Source organism: Rousettus aegyptiacus, unplaced genomic scaffold (genome assembly GCF_014176215.1).
Source record: "Rousettus aegyptiacus isolate mRouAeg1 unplaced genomic scaffold, mRouAeg1.p scaffold_m13_p_2, whole genome shotgun sequence".
Classification (NCBI taxonomy): Eukaryota; Metazoa; Chordata; class Mammalia; order Chiroptera; family Pteropodidae; genus Rousettus; species Rousettus aegyptiacus.
In genome coordinates this window covers 48,610,980-48,624,330 of record NW_023416295.1, presented here as the reverse complement: position 1 = coordinate 48,624,330, position 13,351 = coordinate 48,610,980, and the positions used below count along the sequence as shown (strand labels likewise).

General features: G+C 39.2%; 2 protein-coding genes across 5 annotated transcripts in view; both read left to right on the top strand.

The window, feature by feature from the left end:
- Positions 1–13,351, top strand: part of MYO3B (myosin IIIB) — a 338,343-nt gene that overhangs the window by 146,658 nt on the left and 178,334 nt on the right. For all 4 annotated transcript variants that reach the window (XM_016165446.2, XM_036237344.1, XM_016165447.2 and 1 more), the window contains 4 exons: positions 4,591–4,689; positions 5,029–5,143; positions 10,150–10,276; positions 11,076–11,286. In XM_016165446.2, the coding sequence (XP_016020932.2) occupies positions 4,591–4,689; positions 5,029–5,143; positions 10,150–10,276; positions 11,076–11,286 (552 nt within the window). The remainder of the gene's footprint in view (positions 1–4,590; positions 4,690–5,028; positions 5,144–10,149; positions 10,277–11,075; positions 11,287–13,351) is intronic.
- LOC107521060 (60S ribosomal protein L31-like) lies at positions 3,954–4,401 on the top strand. The gene has a single exon (XM_036237345.1). The coding sequence runs from the start codon at positions 3,973–3,975 to the stop codon at positions 4,348–4,350; it is 378 nt and encodes a 125-aa protein (XP_036093238.1). The 5' UTR covers positions 3,954–3,972; the 3' UTR covers positions 4,351–4,401.

The following is a 13,351-nucleotide window of genomic DNA, read 5'->3' as shown; positions in this document are numbered from 1 at the left end:
GACCAATAGCATGGACTGCTCTGGGTTTAAGTGTTGGCCCTGACCTTGATTGTGTGACCTTGGGTCTGTCAGTTAACCTCTTTTTGCCTCATCTGTGAAATGGAGATGCTCTTAGAGCCTACCTCATGGATTTGTTGTGAGGCCTAATGAGTTTATTTACATGAAATTCCTTTGAAAAGTGCCTAGTATAGTGTACATGTTATCAGAGAGTTATCTGGTCTTCCTATTGTTATTACTATTGCAGGACACTAGATTTCCTCAGGAACATGGCTCAATTCATGGATTGTGCCATAATTATCTATTGAATTCTTGCTGTATATCAGTGCTGTACTCCCTTCTGGGGTCACTAGAGAAAAAAAGGTCTCAGTATTCATGAAACTTGGAGTGGGTGGTAGATAGGGAAGGGGTTGGAAAGGATCACAAACATTACGCAAAAAAATAAACGTAAATTCAGAACAACTGTGATAAGTACCTGGAAGCAATGTAAGGTACTGTGAAGGTAAAACAAGAGAAGGAAGGGCACATAACCTAGTCCAGGAAGAAAGGGGCTCCTGATGTATGAGGTATTTAGCCTGAGGTCTGAGGATCACTAGGTGTTAGCCAATGAGGTAAGGAAGGAGCAGGAAGGGAGAGGGGGCAAAGACAAAACTGAGACCAGATTATGCAGGGCTCTAGACCCAGGCTGAGGAACCTTATTCTAAAGACTCTTATTCTTTTGAACCTTTCTCAAAAGGCAATAGGAAGCCACTTCATGTTTTTAAGACGAGGAATCACAAAATTCAACTTGCACTTGGGAATGATTGTTCTGGCTTCAGTGGAGTAAATGAATTGGAGGAGAAAAGTTTTACGTTGAGACTGTTAGGATACTGTTGCGAAATCCATGTGAGAGTTCGTTTGCCAAGACTAAGGTGATAGCGGTAGAGACGAAGATAGGATTTGACAAATCTGAGAGATGTTGTGAAAGTAGAATCCACAGGATTTGCTCTGGGTTAGAAACCCAAGTGTCTTTTTCTGTCATACACTTGCAGTTGTCTCACAAGATAGGGACTGACGTGAAGAAATTAAACAAATGAACAAAAGGATAATCATTTTAGCTTCTCTGCGGTTTCTTGATTAATTTTTATGAGGTTCCCTTGTTTCTTTCCCCCCAAATTAGGGTGATTTTAAAGTTTAGAGAGATATCTCAGATAGAATGGAAACTGCGTTTTTCTGTGTTCAAATGTAAAGTGACCTTTTACAAAGATAACAGAGTTTTAATCACAGTTTTGTCACTTATTATATATTATTTATTAATATAAATATCCTCATAACTTACTTTCCTCATATGCAAAAAGGATACATTAAAGCTGACCTCACAGAGCCATTATGAGAATTAAGTGAGATGATATGTGATATACCAAATAGAAATCTAAAACATAAGTAATAATTTTTTAAAATTTATTTATTAATTTTAATTAGTTTCAAGTATGCAGTACATTGATTAGACATTTATATAGTTTATAAAATGATTTCCCTAATTGCTCCTTCTCTCCTTTGGTTTTCCACCTAGCCAATATATTAATGCTAACTGCATTCCCTATGCTGCCATAATTTATTATTATTAAATTTAATCAATACGATAGCACTGATAGACTGAACGTATTGGATGAGAAGATGGGACCTCTGTAAGTCCCGTTCACCCAACCTTTCTGGTTCTGTCCTCTTGCGGGCACAAAATAAGATTCCCCTTTTTGGTACCCTGTGGGTGGATGAGGTCATGTGACCAATTCTAGCAAATGGGCACTTAATGGAAAGACCCTCTGGAGCGCTGACAAAATGCAAGAAAGTGGCTGTTCCATCATCCTGGGCCCATGAGTGAGTGACAACAATGAGCATATCCTCCCCCCCACCACCCCTCTACTGGCCCTCAGTGGATGTATTCTGAGCAAGAAGTCAGTCTTTGTTAGTTAAGCCACTAAGATCTTGGGAAATTTGTTTTTGTCACAAAACCAAGCCAATCCGGATAGATACAGGGATGAAAATTAAGTTGAAATTGTACTAGGAATGGATGAAAGCAGGCAAAGCTCAGAAGAATTGAGATATCTGTAAAACAAAAACAAAAACAAACAACAAACAAAAACTATAGGAAGCTAGGACCAAAATGGGTAAGCCAAAGCCTGCACATTTACCAGAGGTTAAGGAACAAGTGACATTCATATCAGGCATACTGGTTCTTAAAGCCTTGTAAGGGTTTTCCTGTCTCCGTGACTGGTGCCACCATCACCAGATGCTCACGGTAGAAATCTGGAAGGCAGACTCCAGGTCCCTTTCCCTCCCTACCCTCATTCATTCTATCAGGATGTCCTTTTAGTTGTTCATCCAAAATGTATCTTTAGGCTTACTCTTGTTCTCTATCATCACTGTCTAAGCCACTTGCTCTTTCACCTAGACCTCCTGCATCTATGTTGGTACTTCTTACAACCTAGTCTTCATCCTTCGGCTAGATGTACTTTTTTCAACACAAATCTTCTCATGTCACACTTTTAAAGTGCACCCTGGCTCCACTTTAAAATGCTTCGAGGAATTCTAATTGCTTAATCAACAAAATCTGCATTCTTGCCTAATAAGTCCTGTGTGGGCTGGCCCTGCCTACCTGCCCACCTCCTTCTCAGTAGCATTCTTTGGGTTCAACATGAGTATCTCATTCAGAGCCTTTGTGTATGTTCTGCCCCCTCTCTTTGGAATGCTTTCCCCTTCTCTCTGTAGCTCCTTCTGGCCCCTCCTTATACTTCATTGTTTGACGTAAGTGTTATTTCCTTAGAGAGGTCTTTCCCTGACTTGACACAAGTAGCCCTTAACCCCCAATGTTGTTCTTCATCTCAGCTCCTCGTTTGTTTCTTTCAAAGTCCTCATCACAAGATTCCTTTTTTATTCACCTAACTCCATCACTAGAAGGGGAGCTTCGGAGCCCATGAATCTTCCGAGTCCTGTATCCTTTGCATTTGGCACAGTGCCTGCCATGACTGGCACTCAATAAATTTGCAAGTTGAGTGAACAAATGAGTGAGAAATGACAAGCGAGGGCATCTATAATATGGGGCAGGAATAAGAATATACCAGAAGAGCTTTGACAGGATAAACAATCATAGGAAGACTAAGATATCCAGGAGAAGCCAAAGAAAAGAGTGGGGCTCATGTCACAAATAGAAGCAAGGAATAGAAAGAAGACAATATTTCTTTCCATAGAGCTAAGTTGGCCAAGGCGAGGATTTGCCAGAATTCTGGGGCATTGAAAGAAGAGACCATTTTCCTCTAGAGGAAAGAAAGGGATCCAGAGCAGGGCTTTTCAAACTGCCTTTGCTGACAGACTGCTTTATGAAAAAATGTTAGTTCACAATCCCTTGTGAACTAATACCTTTGTAAAGCATAATTGAAATGAGTTATCAGAGAAATTTTCATACTCTCAGATGTCATGGCAATGTCACTTGCTACAAAATATCTAGACATGTACTTCCCAGGTCTTTGTCTTATACGCTGACGGCAGTCCATAGAGTACACTTAGAGGTGGCACCTATCTGAAAGGACCCTGGCCAGGGTGGCCTAAAAGAGGGTGGACAGCAGGAGACAAGGACAGATGCATGCTATTTTGAAAGACTACAAATTTGAGTGTTTCAGTTTAGGAGCAGTTCCACTCCCTAATTTTCTGTACAACTACCAGCCATTTCCTGTCAGAGCCTCCAGTAAAGTAGTGAGTTTGGCTGATTTCTCTTAGCTGTGTATCACTGATTCTGAAGCAACATGGGCTACAAACAGATGGCATGTGGCACAGATGCATAGTCATTTGAGCTGGAATAGAAAGATCTCTAAACGTGTGTAACCTGAGCTGTTATCTAGAGAATGTTCCATTCTCTAAAACTTCCTCCTATATATAGAAAACATAAGTGTGTTTAATAATGTGACATTGTGGCTTCCTTTCCCACTTGGGCCCAGCACAATGGCTCCTGCAAAGGGGGGTGGTGAGAAGAAGGGCCGTTCTTCCACCAACAAGGTAGTGACCAGAAAATGCATCATCAGCATTCACAAGCGAATCCATGGAGTGTGTTTCAAGAAGTGTGCCCCTTGGGCACTCGGAGAGATCCAGAAATTTGCCATAAAGGAGGTGGGAACTCCAGATGTGCACATTGACACCAGACTCAACAAAACTGTCTGGGCCAAAGGAATAAGGAATGTCCCATATAGTACCCAGGTGCAGTTGTCCAGAAAATGTAATGAGGATGAAGATTCACCAAACATGCTCTCTGCATTGTTTACCTGCATTCCTGTCAACACTTTCAAAAATCTACAGTACATGTGGATGAGAAGTAACTGCTGATTGTTGAATAAAGCTATAAAACTGTAAAAAATAATAATAATACTGTGACATTGTGACAATTTCTATACTAATCCTATCACTATTACTATTCTGTAATTGGGATATAGCACATTTAATTACCTGAAAATTCATAGTTGCTATAGAATGATATATTGCACAGAAAGGAAATGGTGTAAGTTACTTGGAGTGTGGAAGACCAGAATATGTTATTAATAATGCCCTTTTTTTTTTTTTTTCCAGGGGAGAGAAAAATTTTCACATATTTTACTATATTTATGCTGGTCTTTATTACCAAAAGAAACTTTCTGAGTTCAGACTTCCTGAGGAAAAACCTCCTAGGTAAGTGTCAGGGATTTTAGTTGTTAATTTTTAGTGACTACATAACTAGCAGTTGACGAAACTTGGATATAAATGGAGCTGTTTTTCTAACAGAACAGTCACAGTCTCTTTAGCTGAAATACTCAGTATGAGACAGCAGGTACTACATCTCACCATCTACATTTTCTGGAAAGTTTGGAACTCACCTGCAGCCCTTTTACTCAGCTGTGTGCACCATTATTCCACCATAGTACTAGACTGTAAGGGAATGTCCTTGCAAAAAAGGAGCCCAGTGATGCCTGGTATTTGGGGTGCCATTTGCCCAGTCAACACTCACGCTGTTGGTCATACTCCATTTAGGTACATAGCTGGTGAAACTGGAGGGGTGATGCATGACATAACTTCCAAGGAGTTTTACAGAAGACAATTTGAAGCAATTCAGCACTGTTTCAGGATTATAGGGTTCACTGACAAGGTAAGTGATTGTCAGGAGAGAAAAAAACTCAAATGTTAATATTCTTGGATCAATGTGAGCGAAGACATGAGTGCTCTAAGTTGGGGCAGGATACTTTCTTTTCAGTTGCCACGCTGGTCATGTTTAAGGTCTTGCTACTCAAAGTGTGCATAGAGGACCAGAAACATTGTTATCAACCAAGAGCTTGTTAGACATGCAGACTCTCAGGTCCAAGGACAGCTGAATCAGAATCCGCATTTTAACAAGATATGCAGGTGAACATGAAAGTAGTACTGTGGCAAGTAGCATGTGCCTGTGAATTGTCATTAATTCACTACAGCTGAAATAACAAACACCAAAGTAATACTGCCCTTTTCTGAGTTGAGGTCATTCCAACCATTGAAGTGAATTGTGTAATAGGAGTACAAGAATATGTAAGTTACATCCAAGCCACAGAAATATATTTATGCAAGTAGTTCCTTGAGAACCAAGACAAATTAATTTAAACCTTTTCAACTTTTCTTGCAGTTACTTCCTTCTCCACGGTACACAGTCGTACGTTATTAACTTTGGTTCTAAGTGCTGTACTACTCTTATCATACTAGATGTGGATTGTCTCTATTAAATATATGCCAGGGGTGACAGAAAATATTTATAACTCTAGGTTCTCAAATATTATTCTGTGATACATTTATGTCATAGTTTCTGGGCTTCATGCCATCAATTTTGCAAAATATACAGATTTTTCAACAAAGGAGGTGAATGATTAGGAGGGAGCTGAGAGTGTTAAATCTTAAGGGATTAGATTACAAAACGTTTGAGTCACCCTGGGACTGCCACTCTGGATAAAGAATTGCTTCCAATGAGTTTGGCTAGCCTTTCCCTCTCCAGCATGGTTGATTTTAGTCATAATAATACCTTTCTTCTTTCTAGCCAGCTGTTAATTTTCTCTGTCAGCCTCCCACAGGCTTTAAACTGACAGACAGTGGAAAATCCCAAAGGTCAGATAAAAATAGAAATATATTTCCCTTGGCTCTTTAGAGGAGAGCGATTAAACAGGTTCCAGTATTGTTAAAGAACCTTTATGGTTATTAATTTATAGAGTTGATTGTTATCAAAGATGTGTGGCAGAGTTGGCAGTAGAGCCATCGAAAGTCATCTGGGCTGTGTCAGTGGTTAGGGACATATTTTCTGAAAAGGGTGCAGGAACAATAGAGAAGTCAGCCATAGAGTTAATAATATTTTGCTTTCATTGGGTACAGTGATGGTTATAGAATACTGTGAAGAGATTGGCCCTAGCTCTAAATGAAAGTATATAATGGTGCTGTTCTAATAATAGAAATGTGCTACAAATAATAATAAAACAGATGCTGTTTTAAGATAAAGTTATAAACAAAGACATTAAATATGCTATGTGTTCTTGAAGTAAGCCATCCTAACTCCTATGGAGAAAAAAAGGGTACCGTAGAAATGAAGGAATGACTGAATGAATAAATATGAAAAGAAAGACATGTAAAAGGTGATAATCACTCATAATTTGTGGCTGGTCTAAATTAATAACTGGAATATAATTATATGTATATGTGTGTATGTACCCCATGTCCCATATTAATTTACACTGGAAATAAACCAACCTATATCAGTTAGCAACCTCGGAAATAGAAGGAAGAGGCTGGATCTGACCTCTTTGACCTGAAATCTTTTGGTTGTACTTTGTCTATATCTCTGTAGGCAACATGGTTTGCTGAATTAACTCAGTTCATTCTGTGTTTATAAATGCAAAGTAGTTTGACTAAATTCAGAAAGATTTAGTTGAATGTAGTAAGGCAACAGATCCCAAACAGCTGGTGTGACTGGACTTTTTCTTAAATTGTTCTGAAGGACATTTCTAGACTGAGCTTAAATGAACTGGTCAATTTCATAAAAAAATTATGGTCCCTGATCTTTCTTATAATGTCACTAGTTCCCTGCAGGAATCCCTTCAGTTTTTCCCAAATGTTATAGCAAAATTATGCGTAGCAAACCTTAGTGGGGACTCAGGAGCATAGATTTTAATGCTGGGACACCAGCCAAATGTGTCTGAAAGAACACTTGACCCTGAGTTTATTATAAAGAAACTTCCCTCATAGAAGGAGTCTTTCAATAATAATAACGGTTCCTTGTGGGGCTTACGGTGTTATACCTAAAACCCTATTATAAATATCAGTGTTGTGCTCACTTCGGCAGCACATATAATAATAAATATTGGTGCTTTTCAACTCTAATTTTTGGAGTCAAACCATACTATTTTTGTTCAATATTATGCTTGTATTGTTGGTATATGGATCATCATAACATATTAAATAGAGTTTTAAATGGGTTTATATTTAATACTACATGAAATATTGGGGCGGGAGGTGTAATTCCACAGATGGACATACTACTGATTGAACTCTATCATGACTGTATATGGCTGATGTTTTGACCTGAACACAGGAGTGGATGTAGGTTCTTAGGCCAGAAAGGTGGAACTAACCAACCTAAGGGTGAGACTAAAGGAGTCAAGTGGAATAGCCTGAAAATGTAGCATAGGGATGGATACCCCTCAGGCTAATACCTCAGTGATGAAGTAAACTTAGATACCCCTTCTTAAGTTCCCTTCTCTGAGGAAGGAGACCCAACCTACCATTAACCTCAGTCATTCACACAGTGTTTGAATGCCAAAGTTTTTGCCGAAGGTCATAGGTAGGTTTCCTCTTTAAGAGAGGAATTGTCTGAGCATTGTGCTGAAGAGGATAGTGCCAGAGAAGCAACTGAGCAAAACCCATTTCCTTCCCGGATGATCACTCCAGTAATGCAATGCCTGGAAGCCTTATTTTGGAAGGTTTCACGGCTTGTATTGTCATTCATGGCGTGTGTGTGCGTTTTAAATAGAAGAAATACATTTTTTTTTCTAATAGTACTGAGGGTTTTAGATAACCTCTTGAGATAACTGGATATAGAAATAACAAATATAGAACTCACCGATCTCTCTGGGGCTCGCCTCTCTGGGGAGCTGCTCTATTTGCATTCTGCAAGCCTCATAGGGTATTGATCAAGGTAATGAGGTGCTGTCATGTTAAACCTAGGCTAGTCTCAGAAAACTCATTTGGTAGGTGTTCTCCTGAACCACTCTTAAGTTGTGTGATTAAAACAGTGATTCTTGACGTCAGAAACATGACATCCTACCTTTGATTTAGAAGGTTGAAGAACAATATTTACCTATAGTAGAAACTCAGTTTAAATCCTCATTTGTCTTTGTAGCATTATCAGGAACCTAGCAGATGTCACTATTACAGTCTATATTCAGGGTTTTGGCTTTACTGAGTAATGTTTACAGGAAGGCTCAATTTGGGGACAATGCTTTATCAATGGTCTAATGACAGTTTCTATTAGTTTACTGCTATGCATGGTGCTAAATCAAGCCTCAGTATTCTTGGTGAAGTACTGTTCTCTATCTATAAGTGTAAGGTGAAGAAATTTCCTGGTAATGTTTTATTCTATCACCTACAGGAAATGCAAGTGTTTAAATAAATAAACACATCCATTTAAAAACCATTTATGCTACCGATGTATTCAACTTGAGTATAAAAATAGGACTTAAGTTCATCTGAACTGTTTTTACTCACAACACTTGTGACACCAAATGTGTGGAGTTTATTTCTCACACCAACCAATTTTCCTACAATTCAATTAAACTCCAACAGTGTCTACCTGGAGTTATCATCAAATCCCTTAGCCCCACAAGATGGCCTTACTTCAAACACCAATCACAAGTCCTGGAGTTTCCCTACTTTTGACCAGCTGGTTTTAAACTTGGGCTTCCCAAGACCCCTCCTCAGGTTCAATAATTTGCTAAAGGACTCACAGAACTCAGGAAAACAGTTTACTTAATTATTACTGGTATACTATCAAGGATACAACTCAAGAACAGCTGAATGGAAGAGATGAGTAGAGCAAGGTATTGGGAGAGGGGGCACCATTACTCACCGCCTTCACGTGTTCACCAACCCAGAAGTGCTCTGAGCCTCATTAATTAGGGGTTTTAATGGAGGGTTCATTACATAGGCATGGCTGATTGAATCATTGCCTGTTGATGATTAACTCAATCTCCAGCCCCTCTCCCTTCCCTGGAGGTCCAGGGTTTGGCTAAAAGTTCCAGCCCTTTAATCAAGTGGTTGTTTTCTCTGGAAACCAGCTCCAAACTTCCAAGAGCCACCTCATTAGCACCAACTCATCTGTGGTTGAAAAGGGCTTAAAAATAACAAAGGACACCTCTCTCATCCCCATCACTTGGAAAAATTCCAAGGCTTTTCAAAGTTCTTGTGCCAGAAATCTGTGTGAAAACCAAATACATATTTCTTATTATGTTACAGTATCACAGATAATTTCTAGTGAGTCTTTCAAAATATTTCCTGACCTCATTCATATCTATGTGCTCCATCATTTAACTTCAAAATGTTCTAGCGAAACATCAATGAATTCCTTGCCAACTATTTCATGAAACTGCAATTCAAAAGAGTAAGGAAGCCTCTCTTATTTTGAGGCAATAACCATACTGAATTTGGGAGCTGGTATTTGTTAGGGTAAATGAATAAAAGTGGCTTAAAGAACAAAGAAGATATTAGCATTCCGAGGTAAGAGGTTCACACTGCAGAAAAACTCCATTCCATGCCATCATTGGTCTCAGGCATCCTAATTAATGCCTTGGTTGAGGCTGGATTGCAAGAAGTTCCTGCTGGCAATAATGGGAAAGAAAGCAAGACAGAGGCTTGCTGGCTTCCATAGGCCACGTCCAGAAGTGGCTCACATCAGTCCACTTGCTTCTTTGTTAAGAACGTAGTTGCATGGCCACCCCTAAGAGCAAGGGAGGTTGAGAAATGTGTTTGTGTGCCCAGGAAAAGTGGAAGGATGGACTTTGGTGACAACCAGTACTTTTCACCGCAGTGCTGGAGTCTATTGTTTTGATTGGCAATTATCTTCAAATATGGCTCTCGATGTCCTTTCAGGAAGTGCACTCAGTGTACAGAATTTTGGCTGGGATTTTGAATATTGGAAACATTGAGTTTGCAGCTATTTCTTCTCAACATCAAACTGATAAAAGCGAGGTTCCCAATGCTGAAGCTTTGGAAAATGGTAATTATTTGACACCTATGCACTGTGTTCTGAAAGTACATCTTTCTTTCACTTTGGTAAAATTTCAAGACTATAAAATATAGTGCAGCTGTTGCTGGTTCTTCTGCTGGCTCTGAGTGTTTTCACTAACCAGTATTTCCCAAGGATGTCTTGTAGAATATCAATGTTCTTTCCATGAGCTGCAAATAGGTGTTTTGTAGGAAACAATTCCAGGGCAGGTAACTTTGGGCAGTGGTTCTCAACCCTGGCAGCTTTTGAAAATCATCTACAAATTTTTGAAAATAATACAGGAGGTTGGATGCCACTGCGAATCCACTGAATAAGCATCTGCGGGGAGAAAGCAGGCACCTACTTATTATTAGTTTTACATGTAATAATGGTAGCTAGCACAGGAATGAGAATCCTGAGTTTAAAATAAGAAACCACTCATTTAAATAAAGTGAATACCTTTTGTGTTAAAGTTCAGTACTTTTTAGAGCCTTTAGTACACAAATGAGTTTTGTGACTCTCTCAGAGGAGATTTCAAGTCTCCAGAAATTGCTCCAACTTACTTGACCAAAGCCACCTCCTCCTGCTTTTTTTCATCTAACACCTGTGAAGAGCTTTCAGAACAATTTGGAAGACCCTATGTCAGTCTGGATGCTTCTTGGAGTTAGGGATCTGGCTTCTTTATGTTTGACTTAGAAGTGCTGAGGATAGAGCCTAGCACTTGGTACATGTTGAATAAGTGCTGGCTGCATGAATGAGTGGATGGATAGATGACTACATTCTCCAGTGTCATCTTTACTTTTTGTTTCAGCTGCTTCTGTTCTCTGCATCAGTCCGGAAGAGCTCCAGGAAGCCCTTACTTCACATTGTGTGGTCACACGAGGAGAGACCATCATCCGAGCCAATACCGTTGACAGGGCCCTGGACGTCCGAGATGCCATGTCCAAAGCCCTGTATGGGAGGCTCTTCAGCTGGATTGTAAATCGCATCAATACACTCTTGCAGCCAGACAAAAACATATGGCAAGTTCCTCTGGGGAGCAGAGGCCTCTACCCCAGAGTCTCTTGGAGTTTGCAAGAGGAAGTATTTGGTTCTCTCTTGGGTTTTCTTTAGCAAAGCTCTCAGGTCTTACACTTTAAAAATTGCATTGGGATCCAGGAAAGCCAAAGTGTTTATACCTAAGAGGTGCATAATCGACAAAGCCAGTTTATTGAACTGTTTAAGAGAATAGGCGTGGCTGGGAGTGAGACTAACAGAATTCACATCAGAATTCTACAGCTTAATCAGCTGCATGTCCTCAGCGATGGTTTCTTCATCTGTAAAATGAAGATAATAATATCCTCCTTACAGTACTGTTTTAGAATTAACTGAGCTATTTCATGAAAAGTTTTAAAGCACAGTATCGTACATTGTTACAACTACCACCTCTACTGCTTTTTCTTCCCTTTTTAAAACTTTTTTTATTTTTTAAATTTTAATTAGTTTCAAGTATGCTATACATTGGTTAGACATCTATATAGTGAAAGGATCCCCTCAATTGCTCCTTCCGTCCCCTGACCCTCCACCTAGCCAATGTATTAATGCTAACTGCATTCCCTATGCTGTGCTCCCCATCCACGTGACCATCCATCAGCTACTACTTTGTACTTCTTTAACCCTTCAACCCATTCTCCCAGCCCCCTAAACCCTCTTCCCCTCTGTCCATCACCAAATTGTCCACTATATTTGTGAGTCTCTTTTTCATTGGTTTGTTTTTTTTATTCCTTAAATTCCACATATATGTGAAATCATATAGTGTTTATCTTTCTCTGTCTGACTTAAATACCTTCTACATTCATCAAAGCAGTATCTTTTTCCATTCCCTTCCTTTTCATATGTAGGGGTCTTGTTTTTTCTATCCTTTCAGCCATTCTATTTTTTGGTGGGAGCACTTAATTCTTTTCCATTTAAGGTGCATATTGATAGGGATGTAGTTGTTACTATTCTTTATTCCTGTTTTGGACACATGTTTTTTCTTCTTAAAGAAGTCCCTCCACCATTTCCTGTGATTCTAGCTTGGTGGTGATAAATTCCTCTATTTTTGTCTGGGAAGCTCTTTATCTGTCCATCAACTCTAAATGATAGCTTTGCTGGATAAATTACTCTTGGTTGTATATCCTGGGTCTTCATCTTGTTGAATATTTTTTGCTAAGCTTTTCTATCCTGCATAGTTTCTTTTGAAAAATCAGCTGCCAGTCTTATGGGTTTTCCCTTATAAGTAACTCTCTGCTTTTCTCTTACTGCTTTCAATATTTTTTTTTTATATTTAACCTTTGGCATTTTAATTATGATATGTCTTGGTGTGGGCCTCTTTGGATCCTGAATTTTTGAAATTCTCTGAGCTTCCTGGGGTTTTATGTTCATTTCCTTCACCAGGTGAGGGAAGTTTTCCATCATTATTTCTTCAAACAGCCGTTTAAACTCTTGATTTTCTTCTGTTATGCTGATCAGATGAATACTTAGAAACTTCATAGCATCCCATATCCTCCTTAAATTATTTTTATAGTCTTGGCATCTTCTTTCTTGCCATTCTGATTGAGAGTCCTGATAGGCTGTCCTGTCCTCCAGATAGGGCATGTGATCCTCTTTATTCACTTTGTTTCTTCCTTTGTTTATTCCATTTAACATACTTCTCATCTCGGATAATGTGTTCTTCATTTCAGACTTGTTCCCTTTTATAATTCCTACTTCCATTTTTATGTTTTTTATCTCCTTGTTGAAGTTCTCACTGAATTTATCTACACTTCCCAAAAGTTCATTGAGCATCTTTATAACCAGTGTTTTGAACTTTGCACTTGTTAGATTACTTGACACCATTATATCTGGATCTCTGTTCTCTTCTGTCATACGGTTTCTGCTGCTTTGTCTTCCCATTTTGGCTGCCTTTCCATATTTATTTTTATGTACAAAGCAAAACTCCTATCTCCTGATCTTCTTAGTGTGGATTTGTGACGTAGCTGTCCAATGGCACAGTCCTGAGAGGGGTTCATCTGCAGGCCAAATTTAACCCAAGCCTCTACCCCTCTGGGGCCACCTGTCAAGATTCAG